Source organism: Spermophilus citellus (assembly GCF_964194105.1).
Source record: "Spermophilus citellus genome assembly, chromosome: 10".
Lineage (NCBI taxonomy): Eukaryota > Metazoa > Chordata > Mammalia > Rodentia > Sciuridae > Spermophilus > Spermophilus citellus.
In genome coordinates this window covers 76,534,399-76,559,024 of record NC_138197.1, presented here as the reverse complement: position 1 = coordinate 76,559,024, position 24,626 = coordinate 76,534,399, and the positions used below count along the sequence as shown (strand labels likewise).

At 38.5% G+C, this 24,626-nt stretch overlaps 1 protein-coding gene across 1 annotated transcript; it reads right to left on the bottom strand.

Annotated features, from left to right (window-relative positions):
* Positions 1 to 7,128: 7,128 nt before the first annotated feature.
* LOC308657690 (olfactory receptor 6C4-like) lies at positions 7,129 to 8,064 on the bottom strand (the record flags this gene model as incomplete). Its single annotated transcript, XM_081309628.1, has 1 exon — positions 7,129 to 8,064. The coding sequence occupies one exon, from the start codon at positions 8,062 to 8,064 to the stop codon at positions 7,129 to 7,131; it is 936 nt and encodes a 311-aa protein (XP_081165754.1).
* Between the last annotated feature and the right edge of the window lie 16,562 nt (positions 8,065 to 24,626).

Below are 24,626 nucleotides of genomic sequence, written 5' to 3'. Positions count from 1 at the left end.
TTCATTTGTGGAAGGGCACCTCTATTGGTTTCATAGTTTAGCTATTGTGAATTGAGCTGCTATAAACATTGATATAGCAGCATTACTATAATATTTAAGTCCTTTAGGTATAAACTGAAGAGTGGGTTAACTGTGTCAAATGGTGGTTCTATTCCAAATTTTCTGAGGAATCTCCATAAAGCTTTCTAGAGAGATTGTACCCATTTGCAGTCCCACGAGCAATGTATGAGTATACCATTTTCTGCACATTCTTGCCAACATTTATTGTTATTTGTGTTCTTGATAATTGGAGAAAAGACAGCCTCAACAAATGGTGCTGAGAAAACTGGAAATCCATATGTATCAAAATGAAATTAAACCCTAATCTCTCTCCCTGCACAAAACTCAACTCAAAATGGATCAGGGACCTAGGCATTAGAACAGAGACTCTACACCTAATAGAAGAATAAGTGGGCCCAAATCTACATCATGTTGGATTAGGAACTGACTTCTTCAATAAGAGTGCTAAATTGTAAGAACTAAAATCAAGAATCAACAAATGGGATTGTATCAAACTAAAAAGCTTCTTCACAGTAAAGGAAACAATCAAGAATGTGAAGAAAGTGCCTATAGAATGGGAGAAAATCTTTGCTACCTGCACCTCAGATAGAACATTAATCTCCAGGATAAATAAAGAACTAAAAAAAATTAACATTGGAAAAACAGATAACCCAGTCAGTAAATGGGCAAAGGAACTAAACAGGCACTTCAGAGAAGAAGAAAAAGGATCAGTCATCAAATATATAAAAAAGTTCAACATGTCTAGCAGAGAAATGCAAATACAGAGATTTCATCTCACTCTAGTCAGAATGGCAATTATCAAGAATACAAGTAAACTTTGTTCTTCAAGGCATTTCTATTTCCAGATTCTACATCTCATATCACTCTTCAAAAGTGTCAGGTGAATTCTTTATAAATCCTGGAAATTAGTGTTCTATCTTGCTCTATCTGATGTGTGTGTAGTAAAGATGTTCTTCCACTCTCTGGGCTCTCTCTTCGTGTTATTGATCATTCCTTTGCTGAGAAGAAGCTTTTTAGTTTGAATCCATCCCATTTATTTTTTTAAAAATTTTTTTCCATCCCATTTATTGATTCTTAATTTTATTTCTCACAATTTAGGAGTCTGCTTAAGGAAGTCAATGTGGGCTTGCTCAATCCAGCTGAAGCTTACCGAACAACTGAGGAGGATGTGGCAAATGGAGAAAAAGAGACCTCTGGAGACCAGTTTCAGAGAACTCATTTCACTTTATTATCATAGGCAAGCCTTTTATGGATAGCCTGTTACTGGGCAAATTAGCTGAGGGTCATAATAATCCGATGAGCTAGCAACACCCTTATGAGCAGCAACCAATGGGCTAATAGGTCAGCAGAAAATAGCAGAAGGAAAAGGAATATCCTGTGCACCAGAGGGTGGCCAAGTTACCATGATGATGGGGCTGGTCATGGTCAGTGTTCCAACCACAAATATCTGGACTCAGTGGGCTGACTCCTGAGAGCCCCTCACATAGGCATCATAGGCTGCTTTCCAGCTCATGGGCCCAATAAGTCAAGACCTAATTTGACATGATAAAGATATGGGTCTATTTTTACTTCTATTAGGTGCAGGGTCTTTGGTCTAAGTCTAATTCCTCAGTCCTTGAACTCAAAAAACTTAATACCAACCCCCCCCAAAAAAAAACCCCAAAAAACAAAAAAGCCAAAACCCACAAACCAAATAACCCAATCAATAAATGGACTAAAGAACTGAACAGACACTTCTCAGAAGAAGATATACAAGTGATCAACAAATATATAAAAAAATGTTCAACATCTCTAGCAATTAGAGAAATGCAAATCAAATCTACTCTAAGATTTCATCTCACTCTAGTCAGAATGGACATTATCAAGAATACAAGCAACAATAAGTGTTGGTGAGGATGTGGGGGGAAAAGGTACACTCCTACATTGCTGGTGGCACTGAAAATTGGTGCAGCCACTATGGAAAGCAGTATGGAGATTTCTTAGAAAACTTGGGATGGAACGACCATTTGACCCAGCTATTCCATTCCTTGGTCTATACCCAAAGGACTTAAAATGAGCATACTATAATTATGCAGCCACATCAATGGTTATGGAAGCTCAATTCACAATAGCTAAACCATGGAAGCAACTTATATGCCCTTCAGTAGATGAATGGATAAAGAAACTGTGGTATATATACAAAATGGAATATCACTCAGCATTTAAAAGAGAATAAAATTATGGCACTTACAGTTGAATGGATAGAATTGGAGAATATCATGCTAAGAGAAGTAAGCCAATTCCAAAACGCCAAAGGCCAAATGTTCTCTTTGTTAAGTGGATGCTGATTGATAATGGAGTGAGGGAGCATGAGAATAATGGAGGAACTTTGGATTGGTAAAAGGAGAGTAGGGGAAGAGAGGGGTATTGGGAGTAGGTAAGATGGTGGAATGAGATGGACATCATTACACGTATGATTGCACAAATGGTGCGACTCTTCATCATGTACAACCAGAGAAATGAAAGTTGTGCTCCACTTGTGTACAATGAAGTGAAATGCATTCTGCTGTCCTGTATAACTAATTAGAAAAAAAAGTTTAAAAAAGGTGTCAGGTGACTCTTGTGCCAAAGATCAGTTTCTTTCTAATTTTTAATAAAAGAAAACAGTAGCAAATGATATTTACCATAATCTAAAAAGCATTTTAATGTGCATGGCTTTATTTGATTATAACTATCATAATGGAAAATAATAACTATCATTAATTGAAATCTTTCTGTGTACCAAACCTTGTCATTATTTGATTTGATTCCAATATTAACTCATTGAGGTAGGTATTATTACTATTCCCATTTTTATTTATTTTTATTTTTTTAAAATTGTAGTTGAACACAATAGCTTTATTCAATTTATTTATTTTTTGTGTCATGCTGAGAATCAAACCCAAGGCCTCATCCGTGCTAGGCAAGTGCTCCACTGCTGAGCCACAACCCCATTTTTTTAGATAAAAGAACTAAAGTTTGTTGAAACAGGCACATTGCTTCAAATCTCAATTACTAAATTGTGCACCCTGACTCCATAGTCTAAACTCAGCAGCCATGGTGGGATGGTTTTCCACCCTCACCCAGAGGCAGGGAGATTAAGACTTTTAGCCCAAATTTACAATGAGATAATGTGGATTAATGACATGGTGAGGATAGCAGTTGTGGTGAGTGTGGAACTGAAGCTTGCAAAGTGATTTAGTCAAGAGTCTATTCTAATAAGAATTAGAAGAATATATAAGTTCAAATTAGTGTTGTTTTAGCATAATCCTGGCCCTATGTATGCCTTTTCCAGTCACCTGCCATCTGCCACTGTGGGCCTCTGGACTGTCTTTCTTTTTTAAAGAGAGAGAGAGAGAGAGAGAGAGAGAGAGAGAGAGAGAGAGAGAGAGAGAGAGAAAGGAGAGAGAGAGAATTTTTTTAATATTTATTTTTTAGTTTTCGGCGGACACATCTTTGTTTGTATGTGGTGCTGAGGATTGAACCTGGGCCGCATGCATGCCAGGCAAGCACGCTACATCCCCAGATGAGCCACATCCCCAGCCCTCTGAACTGTCTCGATGCCAAGTATGCTTAACAATCTATCTATCCATGCCCCACCAGATTCAGAACAAGTACTTTGGGTCAGTTTCCCCAACTTCACCCTCTTTCATTACCCCACTCTTTCAGCAGGAAGAAGCTTGGAGATGTCATTGCCCATTTTTTACATAGAAAATGACAGTGGAGGAATGTAACAGTGACTCACTTTATGCTTTGAATATAGCCTTTGCTGCTCTGCCAATGCAACTTATTATTAAAATGGACATGGTTCTTTTCCTCTCTCCCTGCTCCTCCCTAATCTCTCCCGCTCCGTAATCTCAGGGAAAACAGAATTACCTTTTTTTCCCCCTCCTAGGCAGAGTTATCTGTCCTTGAGCACATACCCATCACAGGAATGAAGTAACTGAGACTTTGGGGATGGCAGAAGAACCTCTCAGAAATGACTATATTCCAGCTTAACAAGTGAATTACAACTTGGACAGAGAACATGTGGAATATAACTTTTGAACCAGCTCTTTAAAAGCTAAAAGCCCCTCCTCAACTGGATGGGCAGAATCACAGCATCTGGGGATAGGAGTCCCCTGTGCCTCTTCTTTGCTAACAAGGCAATATACCTTCTTTTTCCTTTTTAAAAAATTGTATTACTATATCATTGTAAATATTTATTCCCCCTTATTCTTGCTCTCTTCTTCAGGAATACACATTGCACATGTTTTATAGTATTTGATCTTGTGCCATGATGCTGGAATGATCTTTCCCTCTTTTTGGTTTTTTATTTTTGCATTTAATTTGGGTATTTTTTTTGGCTGGGCTGTAGCTTAGTGGCAAAGCATTTGCCTAGCATGTGTGAGACACTGGTTTCAATCCTCAGCACTATTAAAAACAAACAAACAAATAATTTGGATATTTTCTCTTGACTTATCACTGATTGTTTCTTAAACTGTGTTCAGTACGCTTCTGAGAAATTCTTTATTTCTGTCACTATGTGTTATATTTCTAGCATTCAATTACACTCTTAAAAAATACTTTGTTTCCACGAAATTTCCAAAATGTACAGGCATATTTTCCCCATTGTCCACTAAATCCTTAACATGATAAGCACCATCATTTCCTAGTTCCTGCATGATAATATGAGTATTGGTTATATGTGAGAATAGTTATATTTAGTAATTTATGTTTTACATAAGAAATTTGCTTTAGTTTTTTCCTCCTTTTTTGTGGAAATGGGGATTAATTGTTTCCTCTTTATTTTGTATAACATGTAGTATTTTATTTTATGTTGGACTACATATGTAGGTAAATATTTACAGGTAAGTTGTATTGATGCCCTAAAGAGGGATCACAGGAGTCTAAGATTGAATTAGTAGCTAATTTTGAGAGCCAGAGGGACAATGTGGTGGCTTACAAGGGGAAATTGATCTCCTATAGTATAAGGACATACAGAGTTTAGTGGCATGTTGATCTACTTGTTATGGTTGTTGAGCTCCAGAAATCTCTGAATTCTTAGCAAGGCAGGTGTGTTATGAAGCTTAGGATCCTGATGGGGGAAACATGACTAGAAATAGGAAAAAAGGATGTCTGGAAATATGTCTGAGTATTTTCACATTTTTAACCCTATGAACAATTGGAATTCAGATGTGACTCACTCTTCCTTAGTAAGAGATAGCGGGAAGATGTTTCAGAGGTGTCTTCTATGCAAGAGAACAAATGTTCCCTTTGGGAGCTGTTCCCATCTCTTTTCCTAGGTACTAGGCTGATATAAGGGTTAAATTCCATATAGTGTAGGTGGAGACCTGGTGGCTTAGTCAGGGAGACAGAATCTATATACTGAAATAATTGTAATCACCAGACAACTTGTCCAGGCTGCAGTCAGAGGTAGTCTATTGGGAATCTATATTGCTTAGGGGTCAGGCATGTAAGACTATTGGAGCTAGACTTTATGGACTTGGGAGAATTTCTCAAGATGTGGGATTTAATGTCTGGGCAAAGACCTGGCTTCATGGCTATGCTGTCTCCTAGAGCCTGGAAAAAGCAATGTCCAACACTCATTGATGTGGAAATTCCTGGTTCCCCTGGAAGGTGACAAAGGAATGAATAAAGATGTAAGAGCCTAAGGGCCTCCAAAGATTTGTTCCAGAAGAGGTCCTACATTCTCCAATGAGATGGGGACTGGGATTTTGAGAGGGGAACCAGCATCAGTAAGGTTCAATGGTGACTTTCATTCACCAAGGGTGATGGTGGGAGAGATAGATGGTCATGGAGCTGTGCTTGTTAATATTCCTGGGAGTGAAGAGGCTTGAAGCATTAGAGGCCAGTTTGCTCTACTTATGCACAGAAGCCAGGGGTCTACCATTCTCACAATGACTGGCGAGGCCAGAGGGGCACCCATGGGACCTTCTATGCAAGGAGCTGTGGAGAGGGTTAATAGACCATGGTGTAGCATCCTTAATAATCACCCTAACCTCCCAGAATCATCTTTAAATGTGTCCTCTAAACATCAGGAGCAGCCTTGTTACACTCTAGTCTTGATGGATTTTTATCATTGCCAATACTGCCTAAGATTTCTCTTTTCCTGAGTCTCCCTTACGATGGAATCTAGATGATTACATTTAAAACCTTTCCTCCTGATTTCAGCACCCAAAAAGGACAGCCAAACCTTAAGACTACTCATATTGGGGCTGGGATTGTGGCTCAGCAGTAGAGTGCTCACCTAGCACACGTGAGGCCCTTGGTTCGATCCTCAGCACCACATAAAAATAACTAACTAAAATAAAGGTATTATGTCCAACTACAACTAAAAATGAATATATATATATATATATATATATATATATATATATATATATATTTATTTATTTTTTTAAAAAGAATATTTATGTTACCTAACACTGTAACATAAAAATTCTTTTTGTGATGACAGAAAGAGGCAGTTATTAGGGTCATTGAAAGGAAAAGCTACAGAAATAAATTTGTTTAAAACTATAGAAAAGGTGATCTTATGAAGTAGTTTTATGCATAGATTATGAACAACCTATTCTGTGAAGCAGCCAGTCATTTTTGACACAGTATATTTACAGCTATTTGATAATAATAAAATAATTACTATTTTTTTCAGTTTTGAAAATTGCAGGGAAGTGCTCTATCACTGAGCTCCACCCACAACTTTGATAATTATTGATGAGCCCTAGACCTCCTTTGGGAAGATAGAGTCAATCATTTAGCTGATCATAAGATTTACAATATTTTTAAATTAAATATTTAATTTTAAAATATTTTTAAATCAGTCTTTTTTGTGTACACACTCTAAAAATATTTTCCTATTTTTAAAATAAATCTAAAAGTTATCTACCAGACAAATTGAACTAGCCTTCTTTAATTATCTATTTCTTGGTGGAAATTTGATTTAAAATTTTGATAGGTACTTACACTGAAGTTATCTAAGAAATCACTTTAACAACCAAAATTCACCTTCAGGAATATCATTAACAGTTTTCATTTGTTTTGAGGCCACTAAAATGAATCAAGATGCACAATTTTTCTGGCTATATCCTTGAAGGCTTGTTTTACCTGTTTATTCCTCAGAGTATAAATGAAAGGGTTCAGTAAAGGGGCAACTGAGTTATTGAGCACAGCTATTCCCTTATTGAAGGCAACTCCTTCTTTTGCTGAAGGCTTTATGTACATGAAGATGCAGCTTCCATAAGAGAGGGAGATGACAATCATGTGGGAAGAACATGTGGAAAAGGCCTTTTTCCTTTGTTGAACTGAGGGGATCTTCAGAATGGTCCTGATGATGTTTGTGTAGGAGAGGATCACCAGCACCAGTGTTACCCCCAATGTTACAACTGCTAGGATAAAATCAAACAGTTCCAGTAGACTTGTGTCTGAGCAAGATATTTCTATGAGGGGTCCATAGTCACAGTAATAATGATTCAGCACATTAGACCCACAGAAATCTAACTGACTAGTTGGGATGATTGGGAACAAGATGATCAGGAAGCCCCATAGCCAAGAGCAGAGTACTAGTTGGATGCAGACCTTGCTGTTCATGATGGTGGTATAATGCAGAGGTTTGCAGATGGCCACATAGCGGTCATAGGACATGGCAGTCAGAAGACAAAACTCAGTGGCCCCAAAGAAAAAAGCAAAGAAGAACTGAGTAAAGCAACCAGCAAAGCTGATAGTCTTGATCCCAGTTGAGATGCTGAACAGCAGCCTAGGAGTGAAAATGGATGTAAAGGAAATTTCCAGGAAGGAGAAATTCCGGAGGAAGAAATACATGGGAGTCTGGAGGTGGGAGTCCAGCAGGGTGAGGATGATGATTGTCAGATTCCCAATAATGCTGAACATGTATGTGAGGAGGAGAAATATGAAAATGATAATCTGAAGCTCTGGGACATCTGATAGGCCCAGAAGGATGAATTCAGTCAAAGAGTGGTTTTTCATTGCTAACTTCTGGTGCCTGTGAAGCTGAGAAAGAGAAAAACTAGTGATTAGAATCAGAGCAGAGCTCAGGAATATTGAGCAGAGGTTTAGATTTCCCTGGAAACTTCTTCATAGGGAATTCCTCTGTCTAATGTGACCCAAAGAGAATGTCTCTTGGTCTCATTCTGGTGCTTCACAAAATTTATTTTTCAATTCCCATGCAGATGGCTTTGTTTTTGGGTTCCTATTTTCAGTATAGAATAATGACCACCTGGATCTCCTGAATGTATCATCTGAATTTTAATTTTTATGTGTTTATTTTTATTTTTTCTCCTGTCATATATATGATATCTCTTTTCCAGTATTGTAGTCATCATGTTTTATCTTTCCCTTACTTTTATTTCTTGGTGATTAGCTTTACTGTGGCCCTCTCCAACATGTTGGATGTCTGTTTGATTTTTTTTCCTCTGATCAATAACAATTTACAACCTACTATTGATGGAAGAATCACCCTTTTTCTGAGTTCTTTTTTTTTTAGTTTTTGTGCCTGGAAGCATAGCTTGAGAAAGTTTCAAAATAATTAGTTCTGTATAAATAATTTCCTCCATTTTTATCTAATGACAAAACAATAGTAGATAGTCAATCATGGTAAGAAGTGTTTCTTTAATTAATTTAAACATATAGAAAGAAATGTATATGAATTGGAATTCCTTCTTATATCTTTAATGGTGCAGGTACAGGACATAGTTTTGACTCTGTTATTGGAAATTAGGGAAAGGTTGCCCTTACAGACTGATAAATATCCTCTCAGGCATTTATCTTGTGCTCTGCTCTTCCAGAATCCTTGAAACCAATGAATCTCAGGGTGCTTTTGAACTGGGTGATTTTCTGGAACAAAGATTCACAACAAAGGTCCATCATGCCTTTGCTCCATCATAACCACTGGGATTGAAGTCCAAATTCATGTCACCCAGCCAACTGGGAGGCTTGGACTTCTGAAGCACTATCCGTCCACTGGCCTTTGGCTTTTAGAGCATTTCTCTGTTTTATTATTCAAACATTCACATGCATATTGTATAGGAATTCCAGCACAAGTCCACAGAGAAAATTGTTCAGAGATATTCTTTTCATCTTTGCTCATAATAGTCAAATGTTATAAGCATTAAAATTTCACTAATAGGTAAATAAATAAATATATCATGGTCATTTCTATTATGGAATAAAATAGGAAATGTCTATGTTATAATTTGCATATGGTGATTTTAACATATGGATAGTGAAAGAGGTTGCAGCCCATTACTCTTAGAGTGATTTTTTCTGGGTGTGTGCGCAGACCAACATCCAGAAGAACACCAAATGGTTGGGCATTGTTTTGGAATCACACTGTAAGAGAAGAAAGGAAGATTTTCCCTTTTATTTCATGCTTACCTGATCATTAAAAAAACCTAAAAAGAAGATTTAAAATAAAAATCCAACAAATATTAGTAGATATTCAAATTGATAAAGAGCTGATATTTCACCATCATGGAAGGGTAATGTCGTTGACCTCTGTACATACTCACTTTTTGACACAGGAAAGATGATGAGAGACTTTATCTTTCTGGAGGCTATGTAGCATCAGTCCTGAGATGTCACATATGCATGAAAAAGTCAAATAAAATATCACATATTTTCTTTCTTAATCTTAATATATGCCCTGAGTACTCACAAAGAATTCAGGCAGGCTTTGAAAGAAAGTCATTTTAATCTTTCTTTGCATTTAATCAATTGCTTGCTGCTGCCCTTATTCCATTGATTCAAATCAGAACTCTTATAATTCCTTAAGAAGCTGGCTTATTTAAAATCATCAAAGATCTGGGAACATCCTACTCTTTAAAGTCTTAATTTCTTTATTCTTTCTTAAGATTGGTAATGTACCTAGTTGCAATTTTATAGTAGTTTCAGTGGTGCACATTTCTTCTAGTTTAATCAGCAGAGACATTGGGGGATAATTTATTTCCCTGGGACCTAGATCCAGAAATGTTAATTAGCCTCTTGTAAAAGAAATAATACTGGAAATTAACTTTGAACAGGTAGTTAGAGAAGATGTTCCAAACCAACCCAAGAGGAAGCTGGCATGAAGTATTATTAAGAGGGTAAAAACCTTGTGGGAACTGAAGCAATGAACATGACAATAGTGAAAAATAAAACACAATCAGTTTCTTTACAGTAATGATATTTTTATTAATGCATTATGGTTATACATAATAGGGACCTCATTTAAACCTGATCATATAAGGAATACATTTTGTTCCATTTTAGTTCCCAGTACATCTTATTACCTCTTTCTCTCTGCTTCCCTCCTGGTTTCTCTTATTCTACTTGTCTTCTATTGATTTATGGGTTTTAATTGGTGCTTGATATATATATATATAGCTGAAATTCACTGTGGTATATTAATATATGTACATAGCATAATTTGGTAAGTTTCATCCTTTAGTTTCTCCCTTTTCCTATCACTCTTCTCCCCCACTCAATCCCCTTCCTCTATACCACTGATCTCCCTCCAAGTTTTATGGAACTATCCCTTTCCCTTTAGTTTGCTTTAGCTTCCACATTTGAGAGAAAACATTTGACCCTTGACTTTTTGAGTCTGATTCATTTCACTTAGAATGTTGTTCTCCATTTCCATCCATTTACTGTAAATGCCATAATTTAATTTTTCCTTATTACTGAGTAAAACTCCTTTGTGTATGAACACCACATTTTATTTACCCATTCACCTGTTTATAGGCTCCTAAGTTGGTTCCATAACACAGTTATTGTGAATTGTGCTGCTATAAACTTTGATGTGCCTGTATCACTATAATATTGCTGATTTTTATTCTTTTGCATAAATACCAAAGAGTGGGAAAGCTGGGTCATAGGGTTCTAGTCCTAGTTTTTTGAGGGATATTCATAGTGCTTTACAGTGGTTGTATAAATTTGCATTCCTGCGGGGACAAATGCATGGAGTACTGCATATGGTATACATTAAGGGCACCTGAGTTACAGGCCACTCCCCTTGTGCTAGGAGTGTGATCAGCAGACCTCTCCCCCTGTAGGCACAGTTCTGGGCATAGGACTATGTGTTGTAGTCACAGTGCTTGTTCCATGGCCAGGTCCTCGATTGGTTGCCCCAAGGACAGTTGGCAAGAAATTGTATTGGTGGCTGCCTATAATCTGCTTAGCTACAGCTTGAGTATATATACATGGTAACTATGCAATAAAATCAGACCTGCTTCTACCTTGGTCTCTGGAAGTCTGGAATTGCGACTCTGCAGCCACACCCTCCTCTACCCTAATCCGTGACCTCTTTGCTGGACAAGAGAAAGCTGATGCAGCTGGTGCTTGAACAGGGACCTGAGGTAAGCCTATAAAACAGGGTGTGGCCCTTCACAAAGTGTGAGCAAGGGAAAGATGGGGAACCTACTGAGTTCCACTAAAGACACACAGTTGCAATTACTGTGTATTCTCCTGGAAACTAGAGGTTTAACCTAGAATAAGAGAGAAGCCCACAAGTTTTGGGATGTAGTGGTAGAGACTAGCCCATGGATTAGTACCACTGATGGTTTTGATCCTACTAAATGGGACAAGATAATGGCAAATGCACAGCAAGCTGAAGTGAGACAGTGGTATACTTTACCCCTATACTTTTTCCCTATTGTCATGGCCATTCAACAAAGCTTAGGGGGCACTGTGATAGACCCTTGTCATATAATGATGGCCTTGAGGGGGGATGAGACAATGGAAGAAAAACAAGTGGAAGAAAGCAGGGGCAAAAATCTACTTCAAAGTAAGCCACCACAACTGGTGCAGGAGGGAGAGAGACATGAAACCATACTGCTATCCTTCATGGTGCAGGAAGGGGTGACTGCAATGGTGCAAGTGCACCTTCTACTAACAGGCAAAGATTATATCCTTTCCTAGGTCAATGGCAACTGCCTATTTATGAGGCAGAGCCAAAGACAGCAAAGGACTGTGACAACTTAGAAATAACCAGGTCACCAGACAGGCCCAAGCCACGGTCTCCCAGAAACCCATTCCAAAAGGCCAAAGATCCTTTTGAAGATCTGTGTAAGATACGAGATGAAAGTTGGGGTAAGGGAGTTTACAAGCCTTCCCAGTCAACTCTGCCCCCACACCACAGCACCACCGTGCCACTTGGTATCCCACACATTGGGTACTCTGAAAGAGTTGAAGAGGCAGTAAAAGTGGATGGGCCCTGGGGATATTTGCAGAGCAAATGTTCGAATCACTCAGTCTTGAACTTAATTGCCCTCAAGACTAGAAAGACCTAGCCAGAGCAGCTTTTGAGCCTGCAACACTTTTGAAGTGGAAGGCTTTTTTCTATGATGAATGTGAACATCAGGGAGATTGCAACTTTCCAGTTGAATGCTTGCAGGGAGAGGGAATCTATAGTTCCCTTGAGGTATAAGCTACAGGTCTGCCAAATTATTTTGATCATGTGTGACTCTGTGCTTTAAGAGCCTAGAGGAAATTACCAGCTGGAGAAGGTAGAAAGCCACTGAAGACTTGCTGCAATTTATTGATAAAATAAACAAGGCAGTGGAAGGGAAGGTATCTCATGTAAGAGCTAGGGAAGCCCTAGCCAAGGAATTAATCTGGGAAGGATTGAACAAGGAGCATAGGGCTGCAGTTGTGCCCTTGTGCAATGGCACCCTAGATTATTTTGGCCACCCAGGACACAGGGACACAAGTGACTCAAGCCTCTCTGCTGGCATCTGCCATGGCAGTTACATTAAAGAAGGAACAAGGTAATAATAAAGAAGAGGGAGCCTCACTTGTTGGGGATGTGGAGGAACAGGACAGTCCTGATGAGAATGCCTAGAGCCTCCACAAATTATTTCCAGAACCAACAAAGGGGGCTTGCAAACAGCTATCCAGAGACTGCAAAAAAAATGTGCACCCTTTCCTCCCATTGACCCTTTACAACCTGCTGGAGTGAATCCCCAAGGGTTAAAATCCAGTGCTTATACCAAATGGATATTGCTTATTATGCACATTTTGGAAATTTAAAATATATTTCCCTAGTCATTGATACCTGTTCAGGCTGTGCAATGGCCATAGCCTCTCCAGGAGAAACCACAAAAAAGGTCATCTCCCATATACTTAAATGTTTTGGAATTATGGATGTTCCCATGTCTATTAAAACTGACAATGGGCCAGCCTACACACTAGCAAAACATTTCAAGCAGTTTCCAATGATTGTTATATGTAGCTTTTAACTGGGATCCCCTATAGCCCTCAGACTTAAGGCATCATAGAAAGAACACACAAGGAATTAAAGACCATGCTACAAAAACAGAGGGAGGAAAACTATACCAAGTTCCCTCACGATGACTTGGACAAAACCTTATTTGCTTTAAATTTTCTTTCAATTTCAAAATTTCGTGTGGAAATGGCAGCCCATAAACATTGGGCCCCCCTCACAGGGCCCTCCCATCTACCTATGGTCTCATGGAAGGATTCCATAACAAACACATGGAATGGTCCAGGGCTCCTCCTAACAATGGGTTGAGGGTTTGCATGTGTTAATAGGAGTTTCACCCCATCCAGGTGCCTGCCAGAAAGTCAAGTCCTGGACCCCCAGAACCACCAACCAAGAAGATGAAGGAACTAACTACGGAGGAAAAACCCCACAAGCAAAGAACTGAACAATGCAAACAGACCTCACATAAAGTAACCTGGGGTGATATTAAAGTTCTTGTTGACTGAGCCACCAAATTGGCCCTTTTGCCTTGTGGCAACCTCATCCCTGGGCCTATGATGGTGGTCCTATTGTGTGCAGTGCTCACTGCTAAGGGTGAAGCCTCCCATCAGGTAAATTAGGCTTTGGTCACTAGGCCACCACTTTTAGCTAATTGGGAAAGAGCCCTACCTTAGTTCTTTTCCAATAACTTCAACATTATTGATCCTGAATTAGCTGTACAAGTAACAACCATCCAAAGGAATACCAGCATTCTCATGCACACTCTGCCCATTTGTTTCTCTGCGGTTGATAATGAGACCTAAATTCAGGCAAGTCCTCTTTGCTCTTGCCAATGAAACTGTTATAGATAAATATAACAAGTTATATGTTGGGCTGTCTCTCATTGACCTTAGAATTGTAGTTAATGCTACCAATAGCCCTAGACTGCCCCATGGCAAATGCAAAAAACCTGTTGATATGCTCTAAGACACTTTTTGGTAAGCCCCCCTCAAATAAGGATACCATTCCTGGAATCAATGCATCACTTCTAGGCCTTATCTTCTTGATAAGAGGGATATCTCAAGGGAAGAATATACTTATGCACGAGGGTGTGTGCAGCTCCCTGGAATCTCTCTGATATGCATACCAACCATATGGGCTACCACAGTTCCTGTTACATGGGACAATCTGTTATCAACCATTATGCAGGAAATCAGTATGAAATGTTGGATATCACACCAATATTGCTGGCCACTAGACCCATCAAATGGGCAGCAGCTGACTGGATGAATGGGTTGATGTTGATACCAGGCTGTAAGCATGGATTTACCTTTGTCCCAAGTTATATCCATACCCACTATGCACACCCTTTGATAAACTAATAATCAATGCTACTGATGGCATAAATATCACTCACACAGAGATCCCTTGTGCAGTCAATACATCCTGATGGCTCACAAATTGTCTAACTCCTGCTATGAAAGATAAACATATATTTATCCTCAGAGTGCCCCCCCCAGCAATCTGGCTTCCAGTGAACCTGTTCAGAGAGTGGAGGAGTCCATTGAACATGGAGATGAAGAGTCTCCTGAATTAGACCCTACACCAGGCAAGGTGTGAAATTAGCCTCATCATCCCTGGGATTATTGCCCTGGTAGCCACCATCACTGCCACAGCCACTGCTGCTGCTCCACTCAGAGTATCCAGACTGCTCAGACTGTAAACAACTTGTCTAATGCCATGGCAGAAGCCTTTGCCATTCAAAATGACTTAAGTAAATTGTCCTGAGCTGCTATTTTAATCATTCAGCAAGAACTAGACTTCCACCAGAGACAACTAGATGTACTGTTGCAAAGGCACACTTGTGACCCTGAATTTCATCATATTTGTGTCACCCAATATGCTGTATCTGACAATGTAACCTTAACTTCTCCAATTTTTCTCAGTATATTAAGGGCACTTGGGATGTCAACTATGTTATGACTATGCATAATCTGATTAAGACAATTGTCAAAATCAATGAGACAAAGGTGTCTATCTTAATGGCCTCCTCTTTCTTTCAGGGCTTAACAGAATACTGGAAAAACCTGATAAACAAATTAATTAATTCTTTTTTTTTAGGTGGACACAAAATCTTTATTTTATTTTTTTTACTTTTTTTATTGGTTGTTCACAACATTACAAAGCTCTTGACATATCATATTTCATACATTAGATTGAAGTGGGTTATGAACTCCCAATTTTACTTTTGCTTTCTCTGCGTCTATCGAGATGATCATATGGTTCTTATCTTTAAGTCTATTGATGTGGTGAATAACATTTATTGATTTCCGTATATTGAACCATCCTTGCATCCCAGGGATGAATCCTACTTGATCATGGTGCACAATTTTTTTGATGTGTTTTTGTATTTGATTCGCCAGAATTTTATTGAGGATTTTTGCATCTAGGTTCATTAGAGATATTGGTCTGTAGCTTTCTTTCTTTGAGGTGTCTTTGTCTGGTTTCGGAATCAGGGTGATGTTGGCCTCATAGAATGAATTTGGAAGAGCTCCCTCTTTTTCTATTTCCTGAAATAACTTGAAAAGTATTGGTATTAATTCTTCTTTAAAGGTTTTGTAAAAGGGAAATCACATGGAAATGGAGGGAGACCCTCATAGTTATACAAAATAACATATAAGAGTTTACAAGGGGAAGGGGATAACAAACATGGAGGGAAATGAATTACAGTAGATGGGGTAGAGAGAAGATGGGAGGGGAGGGGAGGGGGGATAGTAGAGGATAGGAAAAGTAGCAGAATACAACAGTCACTAATATGGCAGTATGTAAAAATGTGATGTGTAACCAATGTGATTCTGCAATCTGTATTTGGGGTAAAAATGGGAGTTCATAACCCAATTGATTCTAATCTATGAAATATGATTTGTCATGAGCTTTGTAATGTTGTGAACATCCAATAAAAAAAAAAAGGTTTTGTAAAACTCTGCTGTATACCCATCCGGTCCTGGGCTTTTCTTGGTTGGTAGTCTTTTGATGGCTTCTTCAATTTCTTCCATTGATATTGGTCTGTTCAAATTGTGTGTATCCTCCTGACTCAGTCTGGGCAAATCATATGACTTAAGAAATTTATCGATGTCTTCACTATCTTCTATTTTATTGGAATATAGGTTTTCAAAATAATTTCTAATTGTCTTCTGTATTTCTGTAACATCTGTTGTGATATTGCCTTTTTCATCCCGTATGTTAGTAATTTGAGTTCTCTCTCTTCTTCTCTTCGTTAGCATGGTTAAAGGTCTGTTTATCTTATTTATTTTTTCGAAGAACCAACTTTTAGTTTTGTTAATTTTTTCAATAGTTTCTTTTGTTTCAATTTCATTGATTTCCGCTCTGATTTTAATTAATTCTTGCCTTCTGCTACATTTGCTGTTGTTTTGCTCTTCCTTTTCTAGGGCTTTGAGATGAAGTGTGAGGTCATTTATTTGTTGGTTTTTTTCTTTTTTTGAGGAATGACCACCAGGCGATGAATTTTCCTCTTAAAACTGCTTTCATTGTGTCCCATAGATTCCGATATGTTGTGTCTGTATTTTCATTTATCTCTAAGAATTTTTTGATTTCCTCCTTTATGTCTTCTGTAACCCATTGATCATTCAGTAACATATTGTTCATTTTCCATGTGATGTAGGATTTTTCCTTCCTTCTTTTATCATTGATTTCCAGTTTCATTCCATTATGATCAGATAAAATGCAAGGTATTATCTCCACCCCTTTATATTTACTGAGGGTTGCCCTATGGCATAATATATGGTCTATTTTTGAGAAGGATCCATGTACTGCTGAGAAAAAAGTATATCCATTTGATGATGGTTGATATATTCTATATATGTCAGTTAAGTCTATGTTATTGATTGTGATATTGAGTTCTATAGTTTCTTTATTCAACTTTTGTTTGGAGGATCTGTCCAATGGTAAGAGAGGTGTGTTGAAGTCACCCATAATTATTGTGTTGTGGTCTATTTGATTCTTGAACTTGAGGAGAATTTGTTTTATGAATGTCACAGCACCATTATTTGGTGCATAAATATTGATAATTGTTATGTCTTGTTGGTGAATGGTTCCTTTTAACAGTATATAATGTCCTTCTTTATCCCTTTTGATTAACTTAGTCTTGAAGTCGATTTTATTCGATATGAGGATGGCCACCCCTGCTTGCTTACGAGGACCGTGTGCATGGTATATTTTTTCCCATCCTTTCACCTTCAGCCTGTGTATGTCTTTTCCAATCAGATGTGTCTCCTGGAGGCAGCATATTGTTGGATTTGTTTTTTTAATCCATGATACCAGCCTATGTTGCTTTATTGGAGAGTTTAAGCCATTAACATTCAGAGTTACTATTGATATATGGTTTGTACTTCCATCCATGTTTGATTATTTATCCTTTTTTAAAAAAAATTTAGTTTGTTTCTCCATGATTATCTTTCCCCTCGCCCTCTGTCTTTACCAAGGCACTTCCTACTGATGGTTTTGGTTATTGTTTTTCATTTCTTCCTCGTGTAGTGTTTTGCTCAAAATGCTTTGCAATGCCGGTTTTCTGGCTGCAAATTCTTTTAACTTTTGTTTATCATGAAAGATTTTTATTTCGTTGTCATACCTGAAGCTTAATTTTGCTGGATACAGAATTCTTGGTTGGCATCCATTGTCTTTCAGTGTTTGAAATACATTGTTCCATGACCTTCTTGCTTTCAGTGTCTGTGATGAAAAATCCCTTGTTAACCTTATTGGTTTACCCCTGAATGTAATCTGTCTCCTTTCTCTTGTAGCTTTTAATATTTTCTCTTTGTTCTGTATATTGGATATCTTCATAACAATGTGTCTTGGCATTGGTCTACTGTGATTTTGTGTGCTCGGTGTCCTGTATGCATCTTCAATTTGTATATCTGTTTCCTTTTTTATATCTGGAAAGTTTTCTGTAATTATTTCATTCAGCAAGTTACTCATTCCCTTGGTTTGAATCTCTGTACCTTTTTCTATCCCGATGACTCGTAAGTTTGGTTTTTTTATGTTATCCCATAACTCTTGGATGTTTTTCTCGTGATTTTTTACCAGCCTTTCTGAGTTGGCTAGACTCTTTTCAAGATGATATATTTTGTCTTCATTATCTGACGTTCTGGCTTCTACTTGCTCCACTCTGTTAGTGATACTCTCAATTGAGTTTTTAATTTGGTTTATCATTTCCTTCATTTCTAGAATTTTTGTTTGATTATTTTTTATAATCTCTATCTCCTGATAAAGATGCTTAACTTCTTCTTTTATCTGTTTATGTAATTCATTCTCAATGTGTTCTTTCACTGCTTGAATTTGCTGTCTTGTATCCTCTTTAAGGTTCTATTCCTCTGTCTAAGGTGTTCCTTGAGTTCTTTATATGACCATTTTTCTGATGACTCTAGGTCCTCCTGAATATTTAGGCTGTCCTGCATTGTTTGTACTCCGTTTCTTCCTTGCTTTTTGAAGCTGCTCATGTTAATTCTTGTTCTGTTTGACTGCTGAGTTACTGTTTACTCCTATAAATTTATTTGATGCTTGGGAGGAAAGGTATTAGAAGGGAAGGGAAGAAGTCACTAAAGAGAATGAGAGTAAGCAGGTAGAATTCAAGGAAGGGGGATAAGAAAATTTTAAAAAAATGAAAAGACAAAAGAAGAAAAATAATAGGAAATAAAAAAAGAAAAAAATTAAAAAAAAATAAAAAAAAATAACATTAAAATTAGAAGAAAAAAATTAAAAAAAAGTGTAAAAAAAAATTAAAAAACAACAAGAAAGAAAAATGAAAATGAAAGAAAAAACCCAAATCAATAAAAGAGAAAAAAAAACTAATAAATGCAGTCTTAGAGTTTGATTAACTTCTCTTCCAGTAGGTGGCACTGTGCCCACCAGGCCAAGTTTCTCCTGTCAATATGCGGGAACCAATCACTGTGCAGCAGCTCCTCCTCCCAGACTGGGCGAGTCTCCAATCCTGAGTGCCTAGGGAGGGCCTCCTCTTGTGTCTAGTCACTTCCCCACTTTTCCTCTAGCCAGGCCCCTCTCACGGGTGCCGCTCACCACAATACTGGCTACACGCCAGGTCTGCTGCTCCCGGGAGCCCTGTTTTCATGGACGACTGGGCACACTCTCCCTGTTTGCCATTCCCTCAGACCCTAAGTTTGTAGAGCTTGGGGCTGAGAATCCTCAGCGAATTTTACTTGCCCTTCGGTAGCCACGCCCCCGGTAGCTGGTGCAAGAGACCTCAGTTGTCAGCACTGGTGAGAACAGTAGCCAGGAGTTCCGCCCCACGAATCCCGTGCCACAGGTCCCGCGCCACGTCTGATTCCCTCGGTCTGGCTATCGTGCTCATGGGAGAGCTGGGGGGGGGCCTTACAGGAGAGCTGGGAGAGGCCCTTAAGGTTTCTCCGATGTGTGGAGCGGGAAGGCTAGGGAATTACATACCTGTAGCCGCAGGTTTCAATGAAGTTATCTCCTCCGCTGCAGTCTGGTGACGTCAGTTCTCTGCCATGGTGGTATCTCTTTCAAATGGCGACAGTTCGTTTCCCTTTGCCGGGTGACCAATGCAATGGGTGGGTCCTTACTATCTCTCCCAAGCCCCGTTTCAAACCTGTGGCCACTACCTATGAAGGCTCGGTTGGCATTTACCTCCGTAGGATCAGAAGGGCCGACCAGTTGTTTCAGCCGGATGGATTAGTGCTGAGTCACAGCTGTTTGTCTGCAGGAAGCAGGCGAACGGGAGCTTGAATTCAGCCGATCCGGGCTCAGTGTGTGTTCTGAAAGGCCCAGACTGATCGCCCAGATCCACGTCAGTTCAGCATTGCCTAGTGATCCTGAGCAAACAGAATTTAGATTGTTTACGACTCCCTATGCCCGCACAGCTCAAGAGGTCAGAGACTTGATCTCTCTGTGCCCGCTGCCATGTTGGAATCCCCTAATTAATTCTTATAATGCTATTACCGTGCCCCTACTATTTGTGATAGTAATAGTTTTTTCTTGTGTTTTGAGACACTTATGCAACCTTATGAAGTCCACTGAACAAAAAACTGCAATGCTAGTTGATGTCCTTGTGGCACAGTCAGAGGGGCAAAATGTGGGGACAAATGCATGGAGACTGCATATGTGGCATACCTTAAGAGTGCCTGAGTTTCAGGCCACTCCCTTTGTGCTAGCAGTGTGAGCAGCAGACCGCTTACCCTGTAGGCACAGCCCTGGGCATGAGGCCATGTGTTGTGTTCCCAGTGCTTGTGCCATAACTTGCTCTTCCATTGGTTGCTGCAAGGACAATTAGCAAGAAATTGTATTGGTGGCTGCCTGTAATCTGCTTAACTACTGTCTGAGTATATATACATGGTAACTGTGCAGTAAGATCAGATCTGCTTCCTGCTTGGTCTTGGAAGTATTGATTAGTGACTCCACAGCAACATTCTCCTCTACCCTGTTCCATGGACCTCCTCGCTGGATGGGAGAGAGCCCACGTACATTCCCACCAACAATGTATGAGTGTAGCTTTTCCTAATCCTTGCCAGTCTTTATTATTATTTGTATTCTTGATGATTGTCCTTCTAAATAAATTGAAATATTAGTGTCCTTTTTTCTTTCTTAATTTGTAGTTTTTAGTTATACATGACAATGAATTTACTTTGTCATATGTATACAAACATGGAATATATCTTATTCTAATTAGGACCTTAGTCTAGTGGATATACATGATGGTGAGATTCAGTGTGGTGTATACCTATGTGTACATCAGAAAGTTATGTCAGATCATTCCACTATTCTTCTTATTCTTATCCCACCTTCCCTTCATTCCATTTTATCTAATCCACTGAACTTCCATTCTTCTCATCCTCCCATATTGTGGGTTAGCTTGTGGAAGAAAAAACATTTGATTTTGGCTTATTTTACTTAACATGATAGCATCCAGATCCATCCATTTACTGGTAAATGTCATAAAGTCATTCTTCTTTATGGCTGAGTAATATTCCATTGTGTATATAAACCATATTTTCTTTATTTGTTCATCTGTTGATGGGCACCTAGGTTGGTTCCATAGCTTAGCTACTGTGAATCGTGTTGCTATGAACATTGATGTGACTGTATCACTATAGTATGTTGATTTTAAATCTTTTGGGTGTTCACTGAGGAGTGGTATAATTGGGTCAAATGGTGGTTCCATTTCTAGCTTTTTGAGAAATCCCCATACTGTTTTCCAGAGTGGTTGCACCAACTTGCAGCCCCACTGACAAAGTATGAGTGGGCCCTTTCACCAACATCCTCACTAATATTTATTGTTACTTGTACTCTTGATAATTGCCATTCTGGCTGGAGTGAGTTGAAATCTCAGTGTAGTTTTAATTTACATTTCTCTAATTGCTAGAGATACTTAACTTTTTAAATATATTTGTTGAATGTTTATATTTCTTCTTTTGAGAAGTGTCTGTTTAGTTCCATTGTCCATTTATTGAGTGGGCTATTTGTTTTTTTTTTTTTTTGGTATTCAGTTTTTTGAGTTCTTTGTATATCATGGATATTAATGCCTTATTTGAGGTGAAGCTCCCAAGATTTTCTCCCATTCTGTAAGATTTCCACATTCTTGATTATTTCCTTTGCTTTGAAGAAGTTTTTAGTTTGATACCATTCCATTTGTTGATTTTGATTTTTACTTCTTTTTTTAAAAATTTTAATTGATTTTTTTTGAAAATAAATGACAGCAGAATGCATTGCAATTCTTTTTTTTTGTTTTTTATTATTTTATTGTTGGTTGTTCAAAACATTACATAGTTCTTAATATACCATATTTCACAGATTGATTCAAGTGGGTTATGAACTCCCATTTTTACCCTGTATACAGATTGCTGTGTCACATCAGTTACATTTCCATTGATTTACAAATTGCCTTTCTAGTGACTGATGTATTCTGCTGTCTATCCCATTCTCCACTGTCCCCCCTCCCCTCCCCTCCCCTCCCCTCCCCTTCTCTCTCTCCACCCCCTCTACTAAATCGTTTCTTCCACTTATATAATTTTTCTCCTACTCCTCCTTTCCTCTTATATGTAATTGTGTATAACCCTGAGGCTCACCTTCCAATTCCATGCAATTTTCCTTAACTCTCCCTTTCCCTCCCGCCTATCATCCCTGTTTAATGTTAATCTTCTTCTCCAGCTCTTCGTCTCTACCCTGTCCTTGGTTACTCCCCTTATATCAAAGAAGACATTTGGCATTTGTTTTTTAAGGATTGGCTAGCTTCACTTAGCATAATCTGCTCTAATGCCATCCATTTCCCTCCAAATTCTATGATTTTGTCATTTCTTAATGCAGAGTAATACTCCATTGTGTATAAATGCCACATTTTTTTAATCCATTCATCTATTGAAGGGCTTCTAGGTTGGTTCCACCATCTTGCTATCGTGAATTGTGCTGGTATGAACATCGATATAGCAGTGTCCCTGTAGCATGCTCTTGTTAGGTCTTTAGGGAATAGACCGAGAAGGGGAATAGCTGGGTCAAATGGTGGTTCCATTCCCAGCTTTCCAAGAAATCTCCATACTGCTTTCCAAATTGGCTGCACCATTTTGCAGTCCCACCAACAATGAACAAGTGTACCCATTTCCCCGCATCCTCGCCAGCACTTGTTGTTGTTGGACTTCTTAATGGCTGCCAATCTTACTGGAGTGAGATGGTATCTTAGGGTGGTTTTGATTTGCATTTCTCTGACTGCTAGCAATGTTGAGCATTTTTTCATGTACTTGTTGATTGATTGTATGTCCTCCTCTGAGAAGTGTCTGTTCAGGTCCTTGGCCCATTTGTTGATTGGGTTATTTGTTATCTTATTATCTAATTTTTTGAGTTCTTTGTATACTCTGGATATTAGGGCTCTATCTGAAGTGTGTGGGGTAAAGATTTGTTCCCAGGATGTAGGCTCCCTGTTTATCTCTCTTATTGTTTCTTTTGTTGAGAGAAAACTTTTTAGTTTGAGTAAGTCCCATTTGTTGATTCTGGTTGTTAACTCTTGCGCTATGGGTGTCCTATTGAGGAATTTGGAGCCTGACCCCACAGTATGTAGATCATAGCTGACTTTTTCTTCTATCAGACGCCGTGTCTCTGATTTGATATCGAGCTCCTTGATCCATTTTGAGTTAACTTTTGTGCATGGCGAGAGAAAGGGATTCAGTTTCATTTTGATGCAAATGGATTTCCAGTTTTCCAAGCACCATTTGTTGAAGATGCTATCCTTCCTCCATTGCATGCTTTTAGCCCCTTTATCAAATATAAGATAGTTGTAGTTTTGCAGATTCGTTACTGTGTCTTCTATTCTGTACCATTGGTCCACAAGCCTGTTTTGGTACCAGTACCATGCTGTTTTTGTTACTATTGCTCTGTAGTATAGTTTGACGTCTGGTATCGCTATACCGCCTGATTCACACTTCCTGCTTAGCATTGTTTTTGCTATTCTGGGTCTTTTATTATTCCATATGAATTTCCTGATTGTTTTATCTATTTCTACAAGAAATGCTGTTGGGATTTTGATTGGGATAGCATTGAACTTACAGAGAACTTTTGGTAATATCGCCATTTTGATGATGTTAGTTCTGCCTATCCATGAACAGGGTATATTTTTCCATCTTCTGAGGTCTTCTTCTATGTCTCTTTTTAGGGTTCTGTCGTTTTCATTGTATAGGTCTTTCACCTCTTTTGTTAGGTTGATTCCCAGGTATTTTATTTTTTGGGGGGATATTGTGAATGGAATAGTTGTCCTCATTTCCGTTTCAGAGGATTTGTCGCTGATATACAGGAATGCATTTGATTTATGCATGTTGATTTTATATCCTGCCACTTTGCTGAATTCATTTATTAACTCTAATAGTTTCTTTGTAGACCCTTTTGGGTCTGTTAGGTATAGAATCATGTCGTCTGCAAATAGTGATAATTTAAGTTCTTCTTTTCCTATTTTTATGCCTTTAATTTCTTTCGTCTGTCTAATTGCTCTGGCCAGTGTTTCGAGGACTATGTTGAACAGAAGTGGTGAGAGAGGGCATCCCTGTCTTGTACCAGATCTTAGAGGGAATGCCTTCAATTTTTCTCCATTCAGAATGATGCTGGCCTGTGGCTTATCATAGATTGCTTTAACAATGTTGAGGTATGATCCTGTTATCCCTAATTTTTCTAGAGTTTTGAACATAAAGTGATGCTGTACTTTGTCGAATGCTTTTTCTGCATCTATCGAGATGATCATATGGTTCTTATTTTTAAGTCTATTGATGTGGTGAATAACATTTATTGATTTCCGTATATTGAACCAGCCTTGCATCCCAGGGAT